At 48.9% G+C, this 22,242-nt stretch overlaps 1 protein-coding gene and 1 pseudogene across 1 annotated transcript; both read right to left on the bottom strand.

The window, feature by feature from the left end:
* Positions 1 to 1,638: 1,638 nt before the first annotated feature.
* Positions 1,639 to 10,722, bottom strand: Chit1 (chitinase 1). The gene is made up of 10 exons (XM_051148206.1): positions 10,708 to 10,722; positions 9,797 to 10,071; positions 9,177 to 9,233; positions 7,750 to 7,915; positions 7,446 to 7,570; positions 6,435 to 6,558; positions 4,608 to 4,793; positions 3,520 to 3,627; positions 2,555 to 2,681; positions 1,639 to 2,022 (listed from the first exon to the last, which is right to left on the bottom strand). Exons 1-10 carry the CDS (start codon positions 10,720 to 10,722, stop codon positions 1,778 to 1,780), a joined length of 1,428 nt encoding a protein of 475 aa, XP_051004163.1. The 3' UTR covers positions 1,639 to 1,777.
* Positions 10,723 to 10,724: 2 nt separating this feature from the next.
* The window catches only part of LOC127190947 (60S ribosomal protein L7-like), a 36,081-nt pseudogene continuing 24,563 nt past the window's right edge, over positions 10,725 to 22,242 (bottom strand).

The following is a 22,242-nucleotide window of genomic DNA, read 5'->3' as shown; positions in this document are numbered from 1 at the left end:
TCATAACAGGAGGCAAGACCAGGAACAGAGGCCAGGGTCTGACGAGGAGTCTTAGCACTGTTAGTGGATAGGGACTTTATTCTTTAGGTTGGGCAAGCTGATAGTAGTTTCTAAGCAAGGGAAGTGATCAGATTTGATCCTTAATTTATAAGGACTAAGCTGATTAGGTGTGGAGGACAGACTAGGGAAGAGAGGGTCAGGGAGCAGAGAGACCAGGGAAAAGCCATGTCCGAGTGAGAGGTGACTTGGCTTCGGCTGACACAGGGACTGTGGGTGTGGGAAGGAACAGGGCCACGGAGACCAAAGAGAGACTGTGGCTCATGTTCTCCTGTGGATAAAAATAGCACAGACAAAAGGCTTTGGTATCTGGGAGGACTTTGGCCATTTGAACACTCAGAAAAGCACATGGTCCTGACAGGAGTGTGTGCTAGTTTCTGCGCTGATTCCCAAACACTGGATACCCACCCGCAGTCACCCAGACAGCAGGAATGCCTCTCACCTGACAGAGAAATCCTGGCTATTTCCTCACCTGAAGCCATGATAGGCACCTGGTCGGCCTACAGTCATCCCTGCTTTCAGGCACGCTCCGTAGGAAGCTGACCCTGGACCCTGCTCTAAACAGTTAGGGATTTTTTTTTTCAGGTTCAGAGCCCAGGGGTTGTGGGAATATGTGCAAAAGCAGGCAGTTCTGGGCAGCAGAGTAGACTGCGGAAGGCTGGGGGTGCAGGGATGGACAAGGTGTTCTTAGGGTTTTGTGTTTGCAATCAAACAAGAGCCCAGGTACCACCTCTCTCTCCCCATGACAAACCAGTCATCCAGCAAGTGCACAACACAAGGACCTTTAGAAAATGAAGATTTTCTTCAAATGTAATGGTCAAGACACCGGAAGCTGCAAGGATATGTATCACTTATTTGTTCTTCTCTGTTTAACGGTGTCTTACTACATAGCTCAGGCTGGCCTGATGCTCAGCCTCAGCCCCAGGGGTGCTGGGATTGTAGGCATGTGACCCACAGTCAGCTAGCTCACCGTTTGGTGGGTAGATAGGTGACCCTGGGGCACATGCCTATCTTGGCCTATCTTAAGCCTTTGTTCTGTGTCGTCTACTTACTGGGAGCAGTGGCTGAGGCTGAGTACGTGAAAGCACCCGAGAGGCTCCATTTCAAAGCGAGCCCTTAGTATAGGGTTGTCCTTATGGAGCTCCCAAGCCCAGGTAGGTGCAAGGGTGACTCAGTCCTCCCAGGACTGGTGACTTCACCAGCGGCTGCAGGGGGAAAAAAAAAAAAAAAAAAAAAAAGCTCTTCTCTGCTGCCATCATGTGTCCATTTGGGAAATAACAGCCTAGCAGAGATTAAGCACCTCTTTCCCCAAAGGCTCCTGAACCAGTGGCCGGTGGATGTGTGGAGCTGGCCATGCTCTCCTGTATGCTGGCACCTGGGTACTGGTACTGGCAGATGCCTGCTGTCAGGTGGACTCAGTGAAGTGAGAATTTCATGGGGTCTGACCCATCCTAAATGTCCCTTCTGCCTCTGACCCTTGCTGGCTATGTGCCACCCTCTCGTCTTGGTCCTCCAGGATGTTTCTGAGTCAACAATGTGCTTAAGTGAGCTCCTTTGAGTTACATCATCACAGGTGAAAACTAAATATTTATTCTGCAGGTAAAGAGGCAGCCCAGGAGAGACAAAAAGTAAGCCAAGAGGCTGGCCCGAAGCCGGGTCATGAAGAGAACAGAGAAAGGCCAGCAGCCCCTAGGGTAAACAGAGGCAGGCTTTGGGGGATTCAACCCCAGGTACAGCACTTGCAAGAGGCACTAAACACGAGGCCTGGGGGACAGTTTTGCTGATATAGCCGCCCCCCTGCACAGTTGAAGTAACTGGACTTGTCTCCAGGGTTGGGGTACAGCCCATCGGCTTTGCCTTGACAGAAGGTGTCTAGCCCTGGGCTGGATCCCTGCTTTGGCTCAGAAGGCTGGTGTGGCCCAGATTCTTTCTGTTTTGGGCTTCTTGGAGGTACGGATGGAAGGTCTAGAAAGACAAAGAAGGTTCAACCAATATTGGCCCAATGAATTCTAAACCACAGGCCAAGCACACAGCAGCAGCCACCAGAGGCTGCAGCCTGGCACCCCATACCCCACATCCCACATCCAGACCACAGCCACACCTACAGCTGGGCACTGCCTGCAAGACAGCCTGGGAGGCTGCAGCTGGTGACTGCATACCAGCTGCAACCTAGCCATATGCTGGTGAGGGGGGTCCCCTCAGGGGAGTTCTACACAACAGAGTGATAGCCGGTTTTCTTCTTGATAAGAGCAAACAGCTCTCCTAGGCTAAGACTCGAGGAGGGAATCCCTGTTACCACACCCCGGCAGGGTATTGCCAACAAGAAACATGAAAGGGGTGCAAAGGTTCAGAGTTTTCAACAGTTTCCTTAGCTCCTAGGGTGCATGCAATTTGAGAAATCACAGTATTGAGGCACAGTCGTTGCCTCAGAAAGGCTTACGAGAGGGAAGGGTGTGCACCCCACTCTCTGAGTTTAGCCTCTGGTCCCCTTACTCACTCAACTCCTGCTGTAGTGTCCTGATGAGAGGGTACCGGCCCTGGTTGCAGAAAGAACCAGTGAAGTCATCCAAGTCCAGGGTCCAGACCATGGCCCCTCCCAGCCCCTTCTGTTTCAGATAGCTGACCTGGGGGTGTGAGCAAATGTGGGTGATTAAAGCATTGTCTATTGGCTGTTAAAGGCTTTGGTTACCACAGGAAATCAGGGTTTCAGCTTCCCAGAAGTTCTGAGGCAAGCTGTGCCTTCACATCTTCATGTCTTCACGTCCTTGTCACTCTCAAGGTTCCTGAGGGAATATGCTGAGCCTGAGGGTTCCCTCAGAGACACTTAGGGCACTGTGATGTCTGTGGAGAGGGGCTGGGAGCTAGGCTGATCTGGACCTCTTGCAAACCTCACTCTCCTTCATGGGCTCCACCCCTTTCTTCTCCACTCTGACTGGCCACACAGTTTCCTCCATGGATGCCTGTATGCTAGACTTTAGGACTTGCCTCAAACACACTTCCTCTACAATCCTTCCTCCACTCTCCTTGATTCCCACAGAGAACTTCATCTGGGTTTCTGAAAGGCCATGACGCAGGAGGCCTGCTGAAAAACTAGGGTGGCTCTGTTCTCTTCAGGAGCTGAGGATCTCTTCAGGAAGAGAGGACAGGAAACACATGATGGAACCCACATTGAGCAGGATGACACACGAACATGCTCCAAATCTGGCCGACAGACCACATAAAATCACATGTCCCAGCATGGGCCTGCAGAGAAGCACTCTACCACTGAGTGACAACTTCAGCCTTCCATGTGCCTTTTCTTCATCAATAGCTGAGAAATGTTCAAGACGCTGTCACATGAAGAGGGTGACATGTCGGCGCATTTACAAGACCACTCATCCTTGAAGAGGGTTTGAGTGCTGACTTGTTGACAAGCCTTAGATCCGCCTGTGGCCACCCCCTCCCAGCAGGGATGGTCCTCACCTTGGCTCTGAAGCTTTCCATGTCATCAAATCCCACCCATTGGTTGCCCTGGAAGGCATAGGGCACCTTCTGGTCCTTGATTCTGTGTACTCCCTTCCAGGAGCAGACCTGCAGGAACAGAGCCATATTAGGGAGGAAGGTACTGATAAGTAAGGCTGCCTTCATTTTAGGCTTAAAAGCCATCTTACAGCAAAGATAAACTAGGCTCATTCCTTCCTACTTATGCTTAAATCGCTATTTCTCAAGGATTGGGCTCTGCCCCACCTGTGATCTTAACTACATCCAGTTCTGTACTACCTGTTCCAGGAAACAACAACTGTCACTTTGTTTCAAAAAGGTTATTATGATCACCTGCTGTTATGACCATCTGCTGTTATGACCACCTTGTTATGACCACGGGCTGTTATGACCACCTGTTGTTATGACCACAGGCTGTTATAACAACCTGCTGTTATGACCACTTGTTGTTATGAGCACCTTGTTATGAGCACCTTGCAGCCATGTCTTTGTTTCAGGAGGTGGTTATAAACAACTTGGTATGCTTGTGTTCAGCTTATGTACCCCACTATTTTCCTGCCAAATCCCCCATTTGGAACCCCCCTACTCCTAAACTATAAAATCTTCCCCATATCGATGCTGACCTCTTGAACCCCACCTTAGGCAGAGGCATCCCACATACACACAAAGCTTGCTTTAATGAATTGCTTGATTTAATTAATTTGGCCATGGTGTTCGGGTCCGTGGTCTTTCTCCTCCAATCTTTCGGGATTAACAGTACCCATTCCCTCATGCCAAGAGGAGACCAAAGATTGTAAAATTCCCATCAGCGGAAGTCTAGAGACCATAGTACATAAGTCTAGAGACCATAGTACGTTTGGTAGCATCACCTAGAGCTGTGGATTTAAACTCCAGGCACCCAAACATAAGGGGATACACAAGGTGGCCAGGATCGGGTGGAGTTTCCTTCGTCAGAAGTCTCCATGCTTTACCTTTACTCAGAAGCTGCAGGAGAACCCCTTTCACCTCACAGGAGCCTCCCAGGAGCCTCTGGCCCTTTACCATACTCAGGACAGTGAAAGCTTTCTTACCTCAAAGTAAGCGAGAACCCCCTTTTCCTTAATATAAGGGCCTGGGGTACCGGCCTCTGTGGCTGGGGCCCCAACTCTGCTGTCTGATGAGGATGCCAGGGTGAAGGAACGCCCATAGGTGGGCATGCCAAGGATCAGTTTGCTGGCAGGGGTCCCCTTCTGCAGCCAGAGCTGCACGGCGGCATCCTGGTAGAGAAGAAGGGTCTGCTTACTCTCTCTTTACCTTGGTTCTGGTTGGTTGAGAACGGGACTCTATAGATTGGGGGGGGGTGTAGGACCTCCTCCACTGGACCCAAGGCTCTTCATGAGCACCCCACCCATGCCCATCCTCTTTCAATCCCACTTTAGGCTCCTAAACCTGCAGGGCCAAATAGCCAGATTTGGGGCTTTGGAACCAGGCAACCATTTATGAAACAGTCGCCAACAGTTTGCTGTGCTCCGGGCTCTGTCCTAGAGGCTTGGAATGCATCACCAATGAAAGTAGACACAAATTCGTACCATGCTCGGTGATGTGTTTACAAGAAGACTAATACAAATGGCCTTTGAACTCAAGGGCGTACCACGTATGTGAGCCTAGTGGATGTGATGCAGGGAGCTGTGAGCATTTTCTCTGTTAACTAGTGTAAGTTTCACCTGAGAACAAGATCCAGGATTTGGGTTTGCATTAACCACCCATCTCTGAACAAGGCCTTTCCACAATTGTGTGTTAGTAGGAGTGTAATCCTAGGCCTATGGCTGGAAGGGATTTGATCTAGTCAGACTGAATAAGTATTGGAAGATGAAGATGCGTCCTTCAAGCCCAGGTGTGGCTTGTTTTCCTTATGGCAAGTCCAGGCCTCTTAGGGAAAGCATCAATTTCTATTTGTTAGCGTGAATAATATACTCATGATCAAATTCAGCTTTCTGAGAGAAAAACCCAGGTCCCCTTGCCAGCCCAAATGGTACTTTCTATGTATGTTTGGCCAGGGGCCTCCTCTGGTCAAAAACAATTCTCAGATGCACAGTGTGACAAGTAGAAGACCTGTGGTCAAGTGAAAATGCCTCCTTTTCCAGCCCAGAGGGTTGGACATCCGCTCCACAGGACAACGAGCTTTGCGTCTTTGTGTCCTTCACTGGACTGAGCTATTAAGCTTCCTTCAAAACCTATGCTGTTTTCCATATGAGGTGAGCAGTCAGCCCTGATGTGACCCTCCAGCCCACAGTATGAATTTTGTGAAAGAGCCAGAGAGATAAAAATATGCCACTCCTGCCACCACAGAGATATGGGACACCAAAAGCAAAAGGCCTTCTAATTTAGGGAACATTGAGATGATTGTCTTAAAGAACTGATACAGTTATTCTTGACTTGTGAGTGTACGCTGGGCTTATGTAAGGTGTCCAGACTGCTCAGGGAGAAAGAGTCAGGCAGGAAAACCCAACTGCAGTCTAAGACCAGTCTACCCTTTGCTGGGGCTGGGTAGTTCCTCCCTGAGTGACATTCCCTTTGGTGTTGTCAACCTTGGGCAAGAGATGAATGTGAAACACATGGCAGCCATGTGGGTGGAGAGTCAAAGTTCTATTGATCCCTTGTGTGTCTGATGTCATTAAAGTGACTTGCTCTGTTGTCAGCTAAGACACTGCAAAGAGATGAGGCTCTCCCCTCAGAAGTGGTATGGGACAGGGGAAAGCAAACAGGCGAAGATGACAGGAAAACCATGGTTCTTTGGTGTCGGTGTCTCACTTGGTTTTCCTGTTTGCCTTTTCCATGAGGGGTTTGGGGTTTAAATGAGGCCACTGCACAGGTCCTGCTGGACAGGGGATCCCTGCCTCACCCCACTGACCACTTACCACATTGAGCTCACTGGCTGCCCCACTCTCTTCTTGCCTTTTGTAGAGGGGGCTGTTGTGTCCTGTGGTCTTTTCCCAGGAGCCATGGAAGTCATAGGCCATAAGGTAGATGAAATCCAAGCTCCTGCAGGAGATGTGGGAAGAGGTGGGAAAAGGAGGAAAGATGAGGGTACCCTCTCCACCCCTCACCCTCAGGCCATTCCCATCCCTACTGTGGCCCTGGCCATTGGTGTCTTTCCCCTATGTATTGTCCCATCAGCACCCTCAGGTATTTGCTGTTCTGTGCAAGAAAGCTGGTTCAATTTTCACCATTTTGGAAGCAATGATAGCTCAGAGATTCCCAGGGAATCTCACTAAATTGTAGGTTCTTACTCAGCAGGCTGCATTTCTAATAGGCTTTCAAGTGTTCCTCCATCACACCCACACCCACACCCACACACACACACACACACACACACACACAGAGAGAGAGAGAGAGAGAGAGAGAGAGAGAGAGAGAGAGAGAGAGAGAGAGAGAGAGAGAGAGAGAATATCTCTCTATGTAGCTGGCCCAGAACTCACTGTGTAGAGCACACTGGTTTCAAATGCACAGAGACCACCCGCCTCTACCTCCTGAGTGCTGGGAATAAAGGCGTGCGCCACCAGCTCTCAAGTGTCATAGGGGCTGCAGCTCCACATACCACACTGTGATTTTCCCATTTTCTTGGAAATGCTTGGGGATTTGCTCTTCCTCTCCCTGCCCCAAAGGTGTTCTTTCTTTAACAAGTACCCAAGGAAGAGAAAGTACTCAAGGAAGGGAAGAAAAAGACCCCCCCCCCACATACACCCATAAAAAGATCTGGAGGCACAGAGCAGCAGATGCAACACACAGGGACTCCCCGGACACCTGGGTAGCACCTGAAAGCTACATCTTGCAGGCAAAGATCTGCTCCACTTCTGGGAAGCTCAGCCATCCTGGGCTGCTCCAGCCTTGGAGGACATGGGGGACTGAGTCAACCACCTGAGACTCACTGAGCAATCTTGTCCACTTCATAACCAGCATCCACGTAGCCTCGCCAAGTCGGTACAGCTGCACTCAGAAGGAGCCGCTCTTTCCCTGAGGACTGAACTTCTTCCTTGAAGGCCTTGGCCAAGTCCTGTGGGAAGAAGAATGCAGAGGAAAGGCAGGGGCAGGGGCTCCATAGGTGTTCACACGATGGAGTCTGAAGCTGCTGGCCCTGGTGGCCCTGGGGGCAGAGCAGCAATTCAAATGCAGTGGGGCCTCCACCCTGAGTCACTTGGCCGACTGAGTGCCCCTAGTCCCATCCAGCCATACCTGTAACAGGACTGTGAATCGCTCTTTGTCTGCTGCTGGACTTCCACGGCTTCCTGGGTACTCCCAATCAAGGTCAAGGCCGTCAAAGCCATAAGTGCGCAGGAACCTTATGACTGAGTTGACAAAGGTCTGCCGGTTGGAAGCTGTGGCCACCATATCTGTGAACCTGTGGAATGATGGAAGGGGTGTAGCCTGACTGGGGTCAGACTAAAGGTCACTGTCTTCCTTAAGGACAAGGAGGAAAGTACTTGGGGTCCCAATCTTGTGTTTAGACCAGAAAGGGCTCTAGGATGGCTGCCCAGGGGTTGCTGGGATACTTGCTGGCATGTTAGTGGCCTGGTTAAGGAAAGGAAAAATAGAAGGGCTTTCTAAGCCCCAGAGTCAATGTCACCAGGGCTTCTCCAGTCCCCGAACAGTCTCACTGTCAATCAGGACTATCCTGGCCTCCTACTCTCTGTGGAGACTGGGAAAAGAGGTACGGCTTTCTCTAATGCAGTCGGGGTGGTGGGGGGGGGCAGAGGGGGGCAAGTACTAGGACTAGCAGGGAACTTGGGACCCCATGATTGAGCTCCCAGACAGGTAAAGTAGAGTACTGTGTGCTGACACTGACCTCTGTGCTGTCCAGAGCTCTTTCTGAATCTCCACATTAGCCCCAGGACACCTCTCGCCTATCTTCCCTGCTTGGTGGACCCTCCAAGACTTCTTGGACTTCTTAAGGATCTTAAGTTTTTTATAGACTGACTCTATTTTGATTTCCTTTTATTAACTTCTAACTTCATTAAATTAATGGTGTCAATTCTTAAGTCTGTGTCTCTGGGAATACCAAGCTAAAAACAATGTTAATTAAAAACATCTTAACAATGTTAACTTAAACATATAAGTGTTATTCTGGGAAGTTGAGTTGTAACATTCATCACTTTCTCAAAAGGTCTCGTGGCCCCAAAACCATTTTTTAAAATTATTTAAAGCTTTGCGAACTATATATTCTAGATTTTTCCAACAGATTTCTAGCTTCATTATTTCCATAAATAAAAATAAATTACAGAAATGGACAATAATTGGGCAGCCAAGCTCAATCTCACTGACAAGCTATCCCATTCAGAACTGAGAAAGCACACTGCGTGTTGTCTGGGATTTCTGAAGGAGGAGACTGAGGCTGGAGGTCAGGGCTCTCTGTGCTGTTTTAGATTCCGGACTTCAGCTAAGACGACATCTAGGGCAACCTGGAGCCACACCCACACCACTGCTATCCCACCCTGAAGAGGGCCTAGCACCAGAGGGAAAAATCCCCATGGTCCAGGACCACACTCGTTGCCATACCATTGCCCCGCCTACTTCCCCCACCTCCCCGCCAGGAGGGCTCTCTCTGCCAGTGTGCCACATTCCCATCCACGGGTTCTACCACCCACTTTTCCACGTCCACTCACTTCTGGGTACCAAAGCTCCCGCCCCCAACGGCTAAGAGAGTCTTGAGCTTGGGGTTCCTGAAAAGACAAGAGGTGTACAAGGCTGTATTTCACCAGCTTGGAGGATTGACAAAGTAATAGGGTAGGAGGGGCAGTAGGAGCAGGCCTGAGCATGCGCTGGCCCCTGGGAACACAGCCTGTGCTGAGTGCACTGGGAGCTGTAGATCGGGAAAGATTTGTGGGTGACATAGAGGACCGAGTGTCTGAGTAGGGGAGCACCCCACAGGTGCGTGCACACAAGGAACTGAGGCAGCGTAAGTAACCAGAGACCTAAGAGGGGCTTTGTAAGTTACCTGAAGATGGATTCCTTTTAGAGTACGCCCAAGAGGAAGGGAATTTCACCCAGTTTTTTTTTTCCCCCATCCAGTTTTGCAATCCTGATCTTATTTGGATTTAAACCAAAAGGCCCTTTGCAAATCCCTCATCCACCCTCTCTCTTCTAAAGTGAACACAGGTGACCAGAGAGAGGAGCTATGACCTGCCCAGCGCCACACAGCAGGTTGCTAGCAGGGTTGCAGTGATGGACAGTTTTCTGGGTTGGGGGAGGCTCCACCAATCACCGCCTCCCCCCTCTGGCTCACATCTTCTTTAGGCCGTTTAGTTCCTGGTAGAAAAGTTGGTCATTCCACTCTACAGAGCTGAGCTGGTGGTTCTTGATGCCAGCGAATGCATAGATGAGGTGGGTACACAGGGTGGGGTCCACATCCTTGGGTAAATATCGAGCTGTCCCCTGCCGGTACTGGGCCCAGTTGGTGAAGTAGCACATCAGTTTTTCAGCAGAGCCTGACCAGTAAGGAGGAGGGGGTGGGGGAGAAAGTCTGTCAGAAGTGCCCCTTGGGAACTGGTGGCTTCTGCCCTAGGCAGACAGTACCCGTGAGGGTCTTATATATCTAGGCCGAGGGCTGACATCTAGAAATAAATATGGTTTGCTTTTGTTTGGGCAAGCACCTCGAGGTTAGGAAAGCATTTACATAGGTTAGTCATGGGGGCCACGGGCCAGCCGTCAGAGGCGGAGCCCTCATTACCAAACTTATTTCATCATGTGCAAACTGAGGTTCCTGAGACCCTTCTCAAGTCAACAAGACCCCTGAGATCCTAGCAGAACAGGGTGCTAGGATCCTGGTCTCCTGACCGCTTGACCTCCTAGGCTCAGAGTCCAGGTCCCAAGGGCCATGGCCTGCAGACAGCCTTCTCTCTCTGCTTCAGGGCCTGAACCCCCACCCACCCTCCCACCCCCCAGTCCCCTCCCCCCACCCCCGGGAAGCCCTAGGTAGCCCCATCACAAGGCCCAAAGGGAGTTAACAAGACACGCTCTTTTGCCAAAGGAAGAGAGGTGGAACCGTCAAAACAGCTGGGAATACTTCACAATGCCAATTAAAATGCAAATACCTGAAGCAGCAGAGAGAGAGGCTTTCCAGTTACAGGCTCATGTTTCTTTAATCTTCCATTAAAGAGGTTTGCCTTTATTTGCTATTCCTTGTAGAGAGCCTACATTCATCAATGCCATGGCTAGGGCTCTGGAAAAGAGCCAATAGTATGCAGGAAAAGGGTAGCTTGCGTATGACGGTGTCCTTGTAACTTGTGAAAAGCTGCACAGGAGGCCCTACGCCCAGTGCAGGCTAATGCCCTTGGAAGGCAGCCCAAGGCCAGGACTCCGGCATCAGAGAGCAGGAATTATTGTCTTCACTCCTGCCTCAGCGAAAACAAACCCTTAGTCCATCTCCGTTCTGTCCTAGTCTATCTTGACTCTCTGAGGCCACTTCCTGTATAACTCTGTGATGTACGAGGCAGTATTTTATGCCAGGGACTTCGTGGAGTGGTGAACCTGATGTCTAGGCCCCCAGAACTTCCTTTTGTTCCAATAGGATCTCTCTATGACTTCCCAACCGTGCCCCTCTGTGTGACCAGTGAGAAGATGGAGGAGGCGACAGCGTTGTAAAGTGGACCCTTCATGGAGACCCAACCCTGAGCAAATGGTCAGCTCTAAGAGAGAAGCACAATTGGGTAGTCAATGGCCCTGATAGAAAAAAAAAACAAAAAAAAAAAAAAAAAAAAAAAAACCAAGAATGGAGCTTATTAGAAGGAAGGGTGTGTGACCAAGGATTGGTGAGCCCCTCTTAGCAAAAAAAAAGGAAGAGGGGAGCGAGCCAGAGACAACGTCCCCAGGGCCACACAATCAGGAGACTCCTATGGAGCCTCATCCCACCACTGCACATCAAATGCTGTGAATACATTTTAAACACCAGAGGCAGTACAGTGGGTAGGCAAAAGCTAGTCTTGTAGAATGGCAACCTACTGCTCATAACCTCCTCCTCTTGAAGTGGGGAAATCCGCCCACACAATGTACCTCATAGGACAACGCTGTGGCTGTTAGTTGGCCTGTAGACAAGTGTGCTGACGCAGTGTGAGCTCTGTTCAAGTTGTTTACAGACATTAAATTTCCTGGTCCACACAAAGTTTTCTTACTGTGCTGCAGTGATGTAGCCTCCCCACACTTGTTACTTCTGTGGGGCTCCTGCCTGATCACTACTGTGAGATCAAGAGGGGAAATGAGCATCTGGTGCTAAGCCTCGCATCCTCTCACCCTCAGAATAAGAGCCTGAGGGGTCAGCGTCTCTAGACCACTGATGCCCGCAAGTCAGTGGCATGGGAAAGGAACCTGGGAGTCTGAGTTGCTGCAATGCCTGGGACATCTCTTAGATCTTTGTTTGACATGGGGGGCCCCTTTCTGCCTCTCTTCAGCACCACATCCACCAGCAAATACAAGCACGAATGTCCTCGCAGGGCTACAAGGGCTGAGATCACAGGTCTGGACTTGGGTTCCCTTACCTCTGGGTTCAGAGTTTGTGGGGGAAGAAGTTCAAGGCAAGAGCTACAGGGACTGTGATACTTACTAGAAGGTGTGCCGATGCCGTGAGTACACAGATGTGGGAGCAAGGGACCTCGGGGAAGACTTGAGAGAGGAAGTCACAGCTGGTACTATGGCCTGGAAGGGAGTGTGTGTGTGTGTGTGTGTGTGTGTGTGTGTGTGTGTGTGTGCGCGCGCGCGCGTGCACATGCGTGTGTAGTGGTTGGATGGAGGAGTATAACAGAAGCAGGGTTGGCCCGAGGGAGCAAGTATTGGCCTCACAAAGAGTTGCCACTCACCCCACTGGATCAGCAGCAGCGTCATCATCACACCTGAAGTAAGCCAAGAGAAGATGATAGAGTTACAATGCCATTCTTGTTGCCCTAGGTCCAAGCCTCACAGACTGGTAGAGGCAGGGTGGGCGCAGGTTGCCAAGGAAAGTGGATTTCACACACATCAAGCTTTCTCCTTCCACAGGAGACTCGGGAGGAAGCTATTCGTCTCTTCCTGCAGGCTTGACAGCCGGGGGCCTGTTCCTGTCCAGACTTCATCCCAGAAGCCCGTGGGAGTTTTCATGACTCTGAGGCTGCTCTAGAGCCCCGATGGAGGGTAGAGTGGGTTTAGGAAGATTATGGGAAACCAGCAGACATGTGGGGCATGCAGAGAAAAAGCATCTCCGTGGAACAAGAGGAAAAACCCACCCCCAGGGCTAGGAAGAGCCCACCTGGAAGGATTGGGCAGGAATCTCCTTCCCAGTTCCCAGACAGGGTTTCTCTGTGTAGCCCTGGCCACCCTGGGACTCACTCTGTAGACCAGGCTGGCCTTGAACTCAGAGAGATCCTCCTGTTTCTGCTTACCAAGTGCTGGGATTAAAGACGTGCACCACCACCACCTGGCTAAGACCCCATCTTCTGATGGGTTTAGCACCTGGTGTCTCTGGTCCCAGCGATCCATTTTCCTGCCAGAAGGGGCTAAGACTGTTCTCAGCCACCTAGGAGACCTAGGGCTGGCAGACTCCTTCAGAGAATTTGTTTTCACTTTTTTGATGACCTTGGATTTTTTTTTTTAAATCTAAGTTTGCCTGAAATTTGCAAGTAGAGTCTGGGGAGGTGACTTGGTGCTTGAGAGCACTCACTGTTCTTGCAGAGGACCTGGGTTCAACTCCCAGCACTCACAGTGGGTAGCTCACAACTGCCCATAACTCCATTCAAAGGGATCTGATGTCCATCTTCTGGCCACTGTGGGCACCTGGATGCATGTGGTACACATAAACTTACCCAGGCACACATACATACATGTATACATACATAACAAAATAAATTGTAAATATATATAATGTAACTATGCAAAACAATACTTTTTGTAAGAACACCTGGTGTTCTTGGCCTGCAGGCTGCCTTCCCGGAAGACAAGCAACACAAGGTTAGGGAAGGTGACCCTTGGCAGTGCTTTTTGGACAAAGAGGGGGAAAAAAATCACCCAGTGTAGGGCCTTACCGACTGTATTTCAGACAGGACCTATGGAAGAACCCCCCCCCCCCTTTTTTTAAACCCAATGGCTCTTGGGTTGATGACAATAGTCAAGCCAGGAGGCAGGGGCAGGTGGAATAAACCTGATCTCCTGAGCCCCTTTGCTTCCTTGCCTACATCATGAGGGAGCCATAAGCCTCACGGCTCGTGAGGTCTAGCCCACACTCCCTGCTCAAACCTACGCACCTGCCCAGGCCATGGACCCCATCATGATGCTGGCTCTGGCAGCTCTCGGCTCCATGCGCACCAACTCCACAGGTCCTGCTCTGCTCTCATCTGACTGGCATGCAACAGAGCCAGGAGTGTTGAAATAGATGCCTGAGGGAGGAGAGAGAGCGAGAGAGAAGGGCTTTGAGTGGCAAATGGGGAGCTAGAATGTTCAGTGACGTGGGTTGAGCAAATCTGACACAAAGGTCTTTGGCAATTCTTGCTTTTCTGGAACAATCAAAGGGTGGAGAATGGGTTTTTGCTGTTGCCACGCTAGGAGGAAAGTAGAAGGAAGTGGGAAGGGTGCGTGGCCTTCCTGCTGGCCAAGCATACCTCTGCTCTTTGTATGGGTTGGCAGGACCACGTGCATGCCCAAGCCTCATGAGGCTCAGCAGAAGACAAGGGACTCACAGACCAGGGCAGCTGTGCTCTAGATCGGCTCTCCCACTTTTCTAAAACCTACTCTTGAAATTAGTTCCTCCTCCTGTGAGACAATCGGCTCACAAAGACGTGCCGTTTTCACGGAATTATTTTTTCACTCTCTGTGGGACACTGACTTGTTACACCCATGACCAAAAAAAAAAAAAAAATCAGTAATGATAAATATCAAGTAAGAATGCAGCGATAGTCAAGACCTAGACCGTGCTAGCTTCCTACAACTGCTGCAATAAACTTGCGTCTCTTAAAACAGCAGGGACTTATTTTCTCCTGGCTCTGGAGGAGGCAGTCTGAAATGAGCGTACGGCGGGGGCTGTGGCTTCTCCAGAGGTTCTAGAAGACCAGCTCTCCTTTCATCTTTCAGGTCTGATGACTTGAAGCATCCATGGCCTGTGGCAACACATGGCCTCTCTGCCTGCCTCCGTCACACACAACCTTTCCCTACATCCTTGTATGTTTTTTCTTGCTACCTCTAAGGACACTGGTCCCAGCGCGGTCCCATCTTGGGAATCCTTTCCCTTTTTGCCTCTATAAAGGCCTTTATTTCAAACAAGGTCACAGCCTGAGGTTCAGGTAGAGTTATCTTTTTTTTTTTTTTAATTAGAAATGTTATTAAGTATCTTCTTTGACAATTTCATACACGTATATGGTGCATTCTGGATACCCTTACTCCTCTTCCCCTTTTCCATCTATTTTATTAATTCTATGAGAATTACATACACTGTATTTTGATTGTACTCACCCCTCCCACCTCATCTCAGACCCATCCCCCTTTCCCTACCTAACCAGTTTAGTGTTTAGCTGCTGCCGCCTCTTCCTCCCGCTCCTCCCCATCAGGACTGCTTTGTGCTGCCCATACAGTCATGGATACGTGGCCTTCCGCTGGAACATGGACCACCTACCAGGGACCACACCCTTAAAGAAAACCGACTCTCCCTCTCCCACCACCTACTAATTGCCCACAGCTCCTCAGTTACGACTGGGACTTTGTGCTCCCTCCCCTCTCCACGCTGGGATTTCGTCTGGCTCGCGCTCGCACGCACGGGTCGTGGGAGGTCCTATGTGCATCTGGCCTGCTGTGTCTAGAAAACACTGTTTTCCTATAGTCACCCATTGACTCTTACTCTTACACTCCTCACCGGCTTCTGGAATGTTCCCCGCACCTCTGGAGTGATGTAGACGCCCCGCGTAGAGCTGAATAGCCCACCGTCTTCTAGTCTTTACACCTTGACCAGTCATGGGTCTCTGTGCTAATCGACAACTACCAAAGGGAGAAACTTCTCTGATGCGTGTTGAGAGATGCACGAATCTATGGACATAACTATAAGTTGGCTACCACTATATCCATTTAGTAGAGTAATAGCAATGGGAGTTCAGGGGCTACAACATGTCTATTCACAGGTTCTTGGCTGGTATGGGTTTCCTCTTGAGGAGCAGGTCTTAAATCCAAACCAAAAGTGGTTGCTTACCGCAGTGCTATCCAGGCCTCTTTTGCCTAAGTGGGCATGCCTTTTTAGGCATTTTATCGTAGCCGTGAGTTACAGCCTGGCACGACTGATGATTGCCTTTCTCCTCAGGCAGCACAGGTAGCACTTTCCAACACTGTGGAAGCTAGCCCGTAGGGATGAGGCCTCAGGGCGGGGGCTAGAGCAGCTTGGTTTTTCCATGCTCTATTACTCAGGTATATGGTGTCTTCAGCAACAGGGCCTGACCATCGAATTCTAGAGGGTTATCAAGAGCATTGGCTGTAATGCTTGGAGGTCTACGGGACCCCACTGCCCAAACATCTCTAAAATAGGTAACCCATTCCTGGTACAGGGCTTTCTATTCACTTGCCTGTGATGTGTAATGGGGACATTGTCACCCTGATATTACATTACATTATATTATATTATATTTAGAATATTATAATATTATATAGAGAATATTATTTTCCATATATATATATATAAACACATATGGAAGCTTCTATAGTAATGTTTCCATTTGACCTTTTCAAAAGGTCTTTAGTATTAGTTTTCCTTCCCTGTAGTCCCTCCTCTCCTCTGCTCTCCCCTCCCTCGATTTAACTCTTCCTGTTCTGCTATCCCCCTTTAATGCTTTATGCCACCATGTTCTATCTCTCCTTCCTTGAAATAACCCCCAACGTAGGTTTTTACTAATGTCCTGACCTCCATGGGTACTTTAAACAAAACACACATATCTGAAGATTTATTCACAAATGAGAGAAAACATGCTCTGTTAGCCTTTCTAGGTCTGGGGCTTTTAGCTTTATCCATTTTCCTGATTTTATAATTTCATTTTTCTTCTGAGTAATATTACATTATATAAATGTACCACATTTTCACGATCTGTTCATCAGTGATGGACACCCAAGTTGTTTCTGTTTCTTGGCTACTGTGAGTATGCTAGCTTATGCATGGGTGAACAGGCACGTCTGTAAAGGGTACAGAGTCCTTTGGGTATGTGCCTGACAGTGGTGTTGATGGACCATGTGGTAACTCTGTTTCTGGATTGTTGAGGAAACTCCACACTGTTTTCCATAGTAGCAGCACCAGTTTGCACCCCCACCATCAGTGAATAACTGCCCCCTTTCTCCATATCCATGCCAGAATTGGTCATCATTTTTTAAAAATAATCTCAGCCATTTTGATTGTAGTAAGAAGAAATCTCAAAGTAGTTTTAATTTGCATTTACATGACAGCTAAGGATGTTGAGAGTTAAAAAAAATATATCTAAGCTATTTGTATTTTAGCTTCTGAGAACTCTCTACTTACTTTTATGTCCCATTTAAAAAATTTAAATTTTTTTTTTTATCTTTTGAGTTCTTTGTATAGTCTAGTCACTCACCCTCAGATGTGTAGCTGGTAAAGATTTTTTCCCACATTTTTTAGGCTGCCTCTTTGTTCAAATGCTGGTGTCCTTTAATGTGCAGGAGGTTTCTGGTTTCATGAGGTTCCATTTATTAATTGTTGGCCATAATGCCTGCATGAGCAGGATCCTGTTTGTCAAGTCCTGTCCTGTGCCAGTGTGAAGATGAGGTGTGTTTCTTGGCAGCAATAAGAAGATGGATTCTGTTTTCTAATCCAGTCTGTTAGTTTGTGTCTTTTTGTGGAGGAACTGAGACAACTAGTACTCAGAATTATTGTTAAAAGATGTATATTAATTCCTGTTTTTTTTTTTTTTGCTTTTGTGTTTTTTTTCATATCTATAAAGAGAATTATATACACACTCCAAAGGTCACAAGGAACAAATAAACAAGGCCAGACAAGCAATCAGAAGATACCTGAGTCCCTTTTCCTCATCTCTGTCCAAGCCCTGACATCCTCCCTCCCCTACCAAGTCTCTTTCCCACATTCATGTCTTTTCGTCTTGTTTTTGTGACCCACTTAGTTGAACGAGGCCATTTGGGTAACCACTGCTTTGGAACCGTCCACTGGAGCCCTGGTAGGCTCACCTGTGGATCTACAACTGACAACAATGACTACTGCCCTTCCCTGAGAATCCACCAGTAGCCCATAATAATCCAACAGCCTTCTGAGCGCCTCTCTGTCCTTGTTTGACTGATGGCAGGCCCAGTAAGGGCAACTGCAGCTGCTGTGACATCACGATGCAGGCCTGTGCCCTGACCAGAAAGCAGCACTCCATGGGGGTCTCCCTATTTTCCAGCACCCTGGTACTGCTCCCTGAGCCTCAGAGAAGTTGGAATGAGTGTTCTGGTTAGGGAAGGGCATTCAACCTTCACTATTGCCAGCATCTGGAGCAGCCACAAGTCTCTGTACTGACTGCTGTCTGTTGGAAAGAGATGCTTTTCTGACTAGGGCTGAGATTAGCTTTTATCTATGAGTCTAAAGGCAAATATTCCGGAAGCAGTTTCAAGCCACGTCAGCTCAGCTACACAACAGCACTGAGTTGCTCCCTAGGGTCCAAGACTTCCTTTAGCCATGGGGTTCTAACTGGATTTATGGTAACAATACTTCAGACCCAAACAAAAAGCAGTTTAGTTAAATGATGACATTTATCTCACTACAGGGCATTGGTGGGTGCAGATTACCAATGCTGTGTGCAATGCCTGGTGTGTGCACTGACTCCAGAGTCCCCAGGGAAGTTACAACCTCAACAGGACTTAGTATTTGGGTTAATATGAGTGGTCTGACGGCTAAGAGGTCAGATTTGATCACAACTGCCATTGCCTCGGGTGCTTGCCTAGTTTTTATGTCAAATGTGACACAAGATAGAGTCAGTTTAGACGAGGAAACCTCATTGGGGGAATCATCCCCAGCCAACTGGCCTGTGGGAGGGCCTCTAGTTTTCTTGGTTGATGATTGGTATGGGAGGGCCCAGCCTACTGTGGGCAGTGCCCTCCCTGGTCTGGACACTATGAGAAAGACTGAGCAAGTCACATTGAGCAAGGCAGTAAGCAACACCCCTTCATGGCCTCTGCCTCAGCTCCTGCCTCCAGGTTCCTGCCCTGTTTGAGTTCCTGCCCTGACTTCCTTCAGTGATGGACTGTGATGTGGAAGCCTAAGCTGAGATAAATCCTTTCTCCCTCAAGTTGCTTTTGGTCATGATGTTCCATTATAGCAATAGAAACACCAACTAAGCAAGTCCCTTAGTCCTCCCCCAGAGCTCTGCTTCCTTTGCTGATCAAGAGAATTCTACAGAGGAGAGCTGTGGAGCTGGAATGCTTCTTGTTGTTGCTTTGCTTTTTGGAGGCAGGGTCTCACTATGTAGCCAAGGCTAGCCTGGAACTCACTATCCTGTTTCAGCCTCTTGCAGGCTTTTCTATTGATTGTTCTTGCTTTCTTCTTCCCCTTTTCCCCCTCTCTATCACTTCTTCAAAGGATCGTGTATAAAACCTAGTTTAGATAAGCAAACAGGTTCCTCTAAGGGCCACTGTTAAGACTCTGCTGTGATCTGGGGGCTCCGAATCATGCCTCTTCAATATTAAGATTAATGTCTCCTCGGGACTCCTAAGGCACGATCTCCAGATAGGCATCTCGAGAAGTGCAAACATGTCTTGACTCCTCCAACTCACACAGGCCAGGTGCAGTGGCTCATATCTGCAATCTCAGCACTCTGAAGACTGGGCCAACCTCAGCTTCATAATGAGTTCAAGGCTAGCTTGAATTACATAGTGAGGCGCTATCTCAAATAAAATAAACAAACAATAATCCCACATGGAACTTCTTTTCCATTAAAACAGGACTAGAGCCAGGTCAAAGGCTATTACTGTTATTGTTCAAAACTGAATTTTTGATTGTTGCACAAGTAATACATATACGTATGAGTGTTAACACAACACACACAACACACACACACACACACACACACATCAGGAAACAGCCCATTTTTCCTGCAGAGCCAGAATGTCACGGAAAATCCTGCATTGCACTGACTGAACAGTAGGTATGCTGGTGTGCTTGTGGGAAGCGCTGGGTAGAAGGGTACTGCATAGGAGTCAGCAGAGTGACACAGCAACTGAGCCGACTGTGCAGCTGTGTCTGGGCTTCGTCACAGCTCTAGAGTGATCTGATGGCCAGACCTGATTCCAACAGACATCAGGGCATAACAGTCCCCGGTGGAGGCCGAGTGCAGGAGGCAGAAGGTGAGATTGTATCTGATTAAGCAGTGGAGAGAGGGTCCCCAGGGATAAACCAGAACGCCACCCAAGTTAAAGGGTCTTAGTCCTCAAACAAGGTCACCTTCTGTAGAAGAGAGATCTTTAGTACCTCTGATATAATTCACACAGTTCCAACTCCCATGCCTTTGTTTCTGGGTTCTTTTCCAGGGAAGCCTTCCTTAGCCCTTAAATCTGACAGACATCTGTCTCTCTGGGTCCTGCTTTCTTCTTCCCCAGTCGGTTCCTCACACAACCTCCCCCAACAGCTACATAACTCCTTTTGTTTAGAACAGCAAGAAAAGTACCAGTGTTTAGTCGGGCAGAATGAGGTGTCCCATGGGCTCCCCAAGAAATTACTTTGGGGGCTTTAAATCTTTCCTTCCAACCCACCTGGGTCTCTCTCGTTCCTCTCCCAGGTGTTCCTCTCCAAACAAGTGCAAGCACATCCAGTGTGGAATAAAAAAAAAACCATCACGGCCAGTCCCTAGTCCCCACTGCAGAGCAGTCTCCTCTGTGGCTAGCATCCACCCTAACTGGTAGAGCCGGCGAATCTAACCACCTCTGGCCCGCTCTCTTCTATATATAATGGAGGCAAGGCTGTCTTTTTAGTTGTGCCATAGACCAAATGGACACCCTGTGAAAGGGCGTGTGGCTGGCCAGGGACCCAGCCAGGTCTCTTTGGGATGCTGCCGTTTTGATCCCACTCTCCTCCACATGGCTTCACTAATGGGGATGGCCACGCCCAGGGCTGGGCTTTGTCTTCAGGGCTCAGCATGGGTTGAGCTCTCAGTAGATGTCCCTTACGTTTTTTCTTCCCACGTTGTCAGCTCTTACCTATGGCAATAAAGGGCATCACTGAAGGCCCAGTGATCCAGTCACCTAGAAACGTCCTCCTTTCTCCACTTAGGTGGCCAGGTGTTACTACCTGTCCTCCCTCCTATCCATTGGCTCCGCCTCCACACTGGTGTCAGCTGGCACCTGGCTCAGGGACAGAACCTCTTAGCCTCTTTCCCTTCTTCCTTTCTGCCCTCTGCCAGGCACTCCCTGAGCAGCCGGGGTGTCCATTGAGAGACTTTAACTGTACCCAGCCTGACTCAGCTTCTTGTCAAGCCCCCCTCAGTGGCCTCCCGTGAGACTTAGAGGATGACCAACTCTTTATCTCTGGAAAGTTCCAAATATGTTCTTCAAGGGGATCCTCACACCTGCTATGGCCACTACCTGGAATATCATTCTCCGCAATCCTCACACACTTCTCCCTATTCAGGCATTCCTTGATCATTCATTCATTCACCCCTTCACTGCTTCCTCCCACCATAATGTAAGCTTTCTCTTACTTGGCCTCTAGTGCCTAGAGTATTTCTCAATGGGTATTTAATTCATATTTACCGAAGGAATGAATAAATGGTCTACGGTGACACAGCGGCATAACAAGAAGGCGTGTTTGAACCCTGCCCCTAGTTTCCGGCACAGAGCTCCTAATCCTTTGATATTGCCCAAGAGACACAGGGTGAGGTACAATTTGGGTGCTGATGTTTGGCTTTTGTCCCCCAGATACTTGGAATTTCCTGAGTGACAGGAATGTCATTTGCTCCTGTATGGGAACTGGTCACCAGAAAAACCAGCCATAACTGGAAGCCTGCAGCATTCAAGTCCGTGCTTTTTTTCAGCATGGGGAAACTCAAGTCTAATTTCCATTAAGAAGCAATGAGGGATGGCAAGATGGCTCAGCAGGAAAGGCCCTTGCTTCCAAGCCTGATGACCCGAGTTCAGTCTCTGGGGCTCACACAGTGGAAGGAGAGAGGGCCGAATCCTGCAAGTTGTCCTCTGACCTCCAGATGAGCATTGTGGCACATGTGCTCCCCTCCCCTGGTGCAACAAGTAAATAAATAGAAATGATACCTCAATATAATGTTATGGGGGAGGAAAGGTGTTTTCATTGTACACGAGGATTGAACAGGTCTCCTCTATGCTATCATATATAATATATAATAAAGATGCAATGCAACAGATCTGGTACAAAGAGGTTTATTAGAGGGAAGGGAAGAGGAGAGGAGTTAGGGCCTTAGTGAGCCATGAAGGAGAAGAGAGAAAAAATAGAGAGGCAAAGGGAGAAATAGACCATGGGAGAAAATAGGAGGAAAGAGAGAGAGGGAGAGAGGGAGAGGGAGAGAGGGAGAGGGAGAGAGGGAGGGAAGGAGGGAGAGAGAGAGAGAGAAAGAGAGAGAGAGAGAGAGACAGAGAAGGGAGGGGTAAGAGTGTGTGGGATGGCTGGTGGATGTCCCTGGTGGTGGTAGTGGTAGGTGATGATGTCAGAGGTTGCTAGGCAACCTAGAAGCAGGCTGGTGGGAAGGCATAACATTCTGGGAAGGCATAACATTCCTA

The sequence above is a fragment of the Acomys russatus genome, chromosome 6 (genome assembly GCF_903995435.1).
Source record: "Acomys russatus chromosome 6, mAcoRus1.1, whole genome shotgun sequence".
NCBI lineage: Eukaryota > Metazoa > Chordata > Mammalia > Rodentia > Muridae > Acomys > Acomys russatus.
The sequence above is the reverse complement of the archived record's forward strand: the minus strand, read 5'-3'. Positions and strand labels throughout refer to the sequence as shown.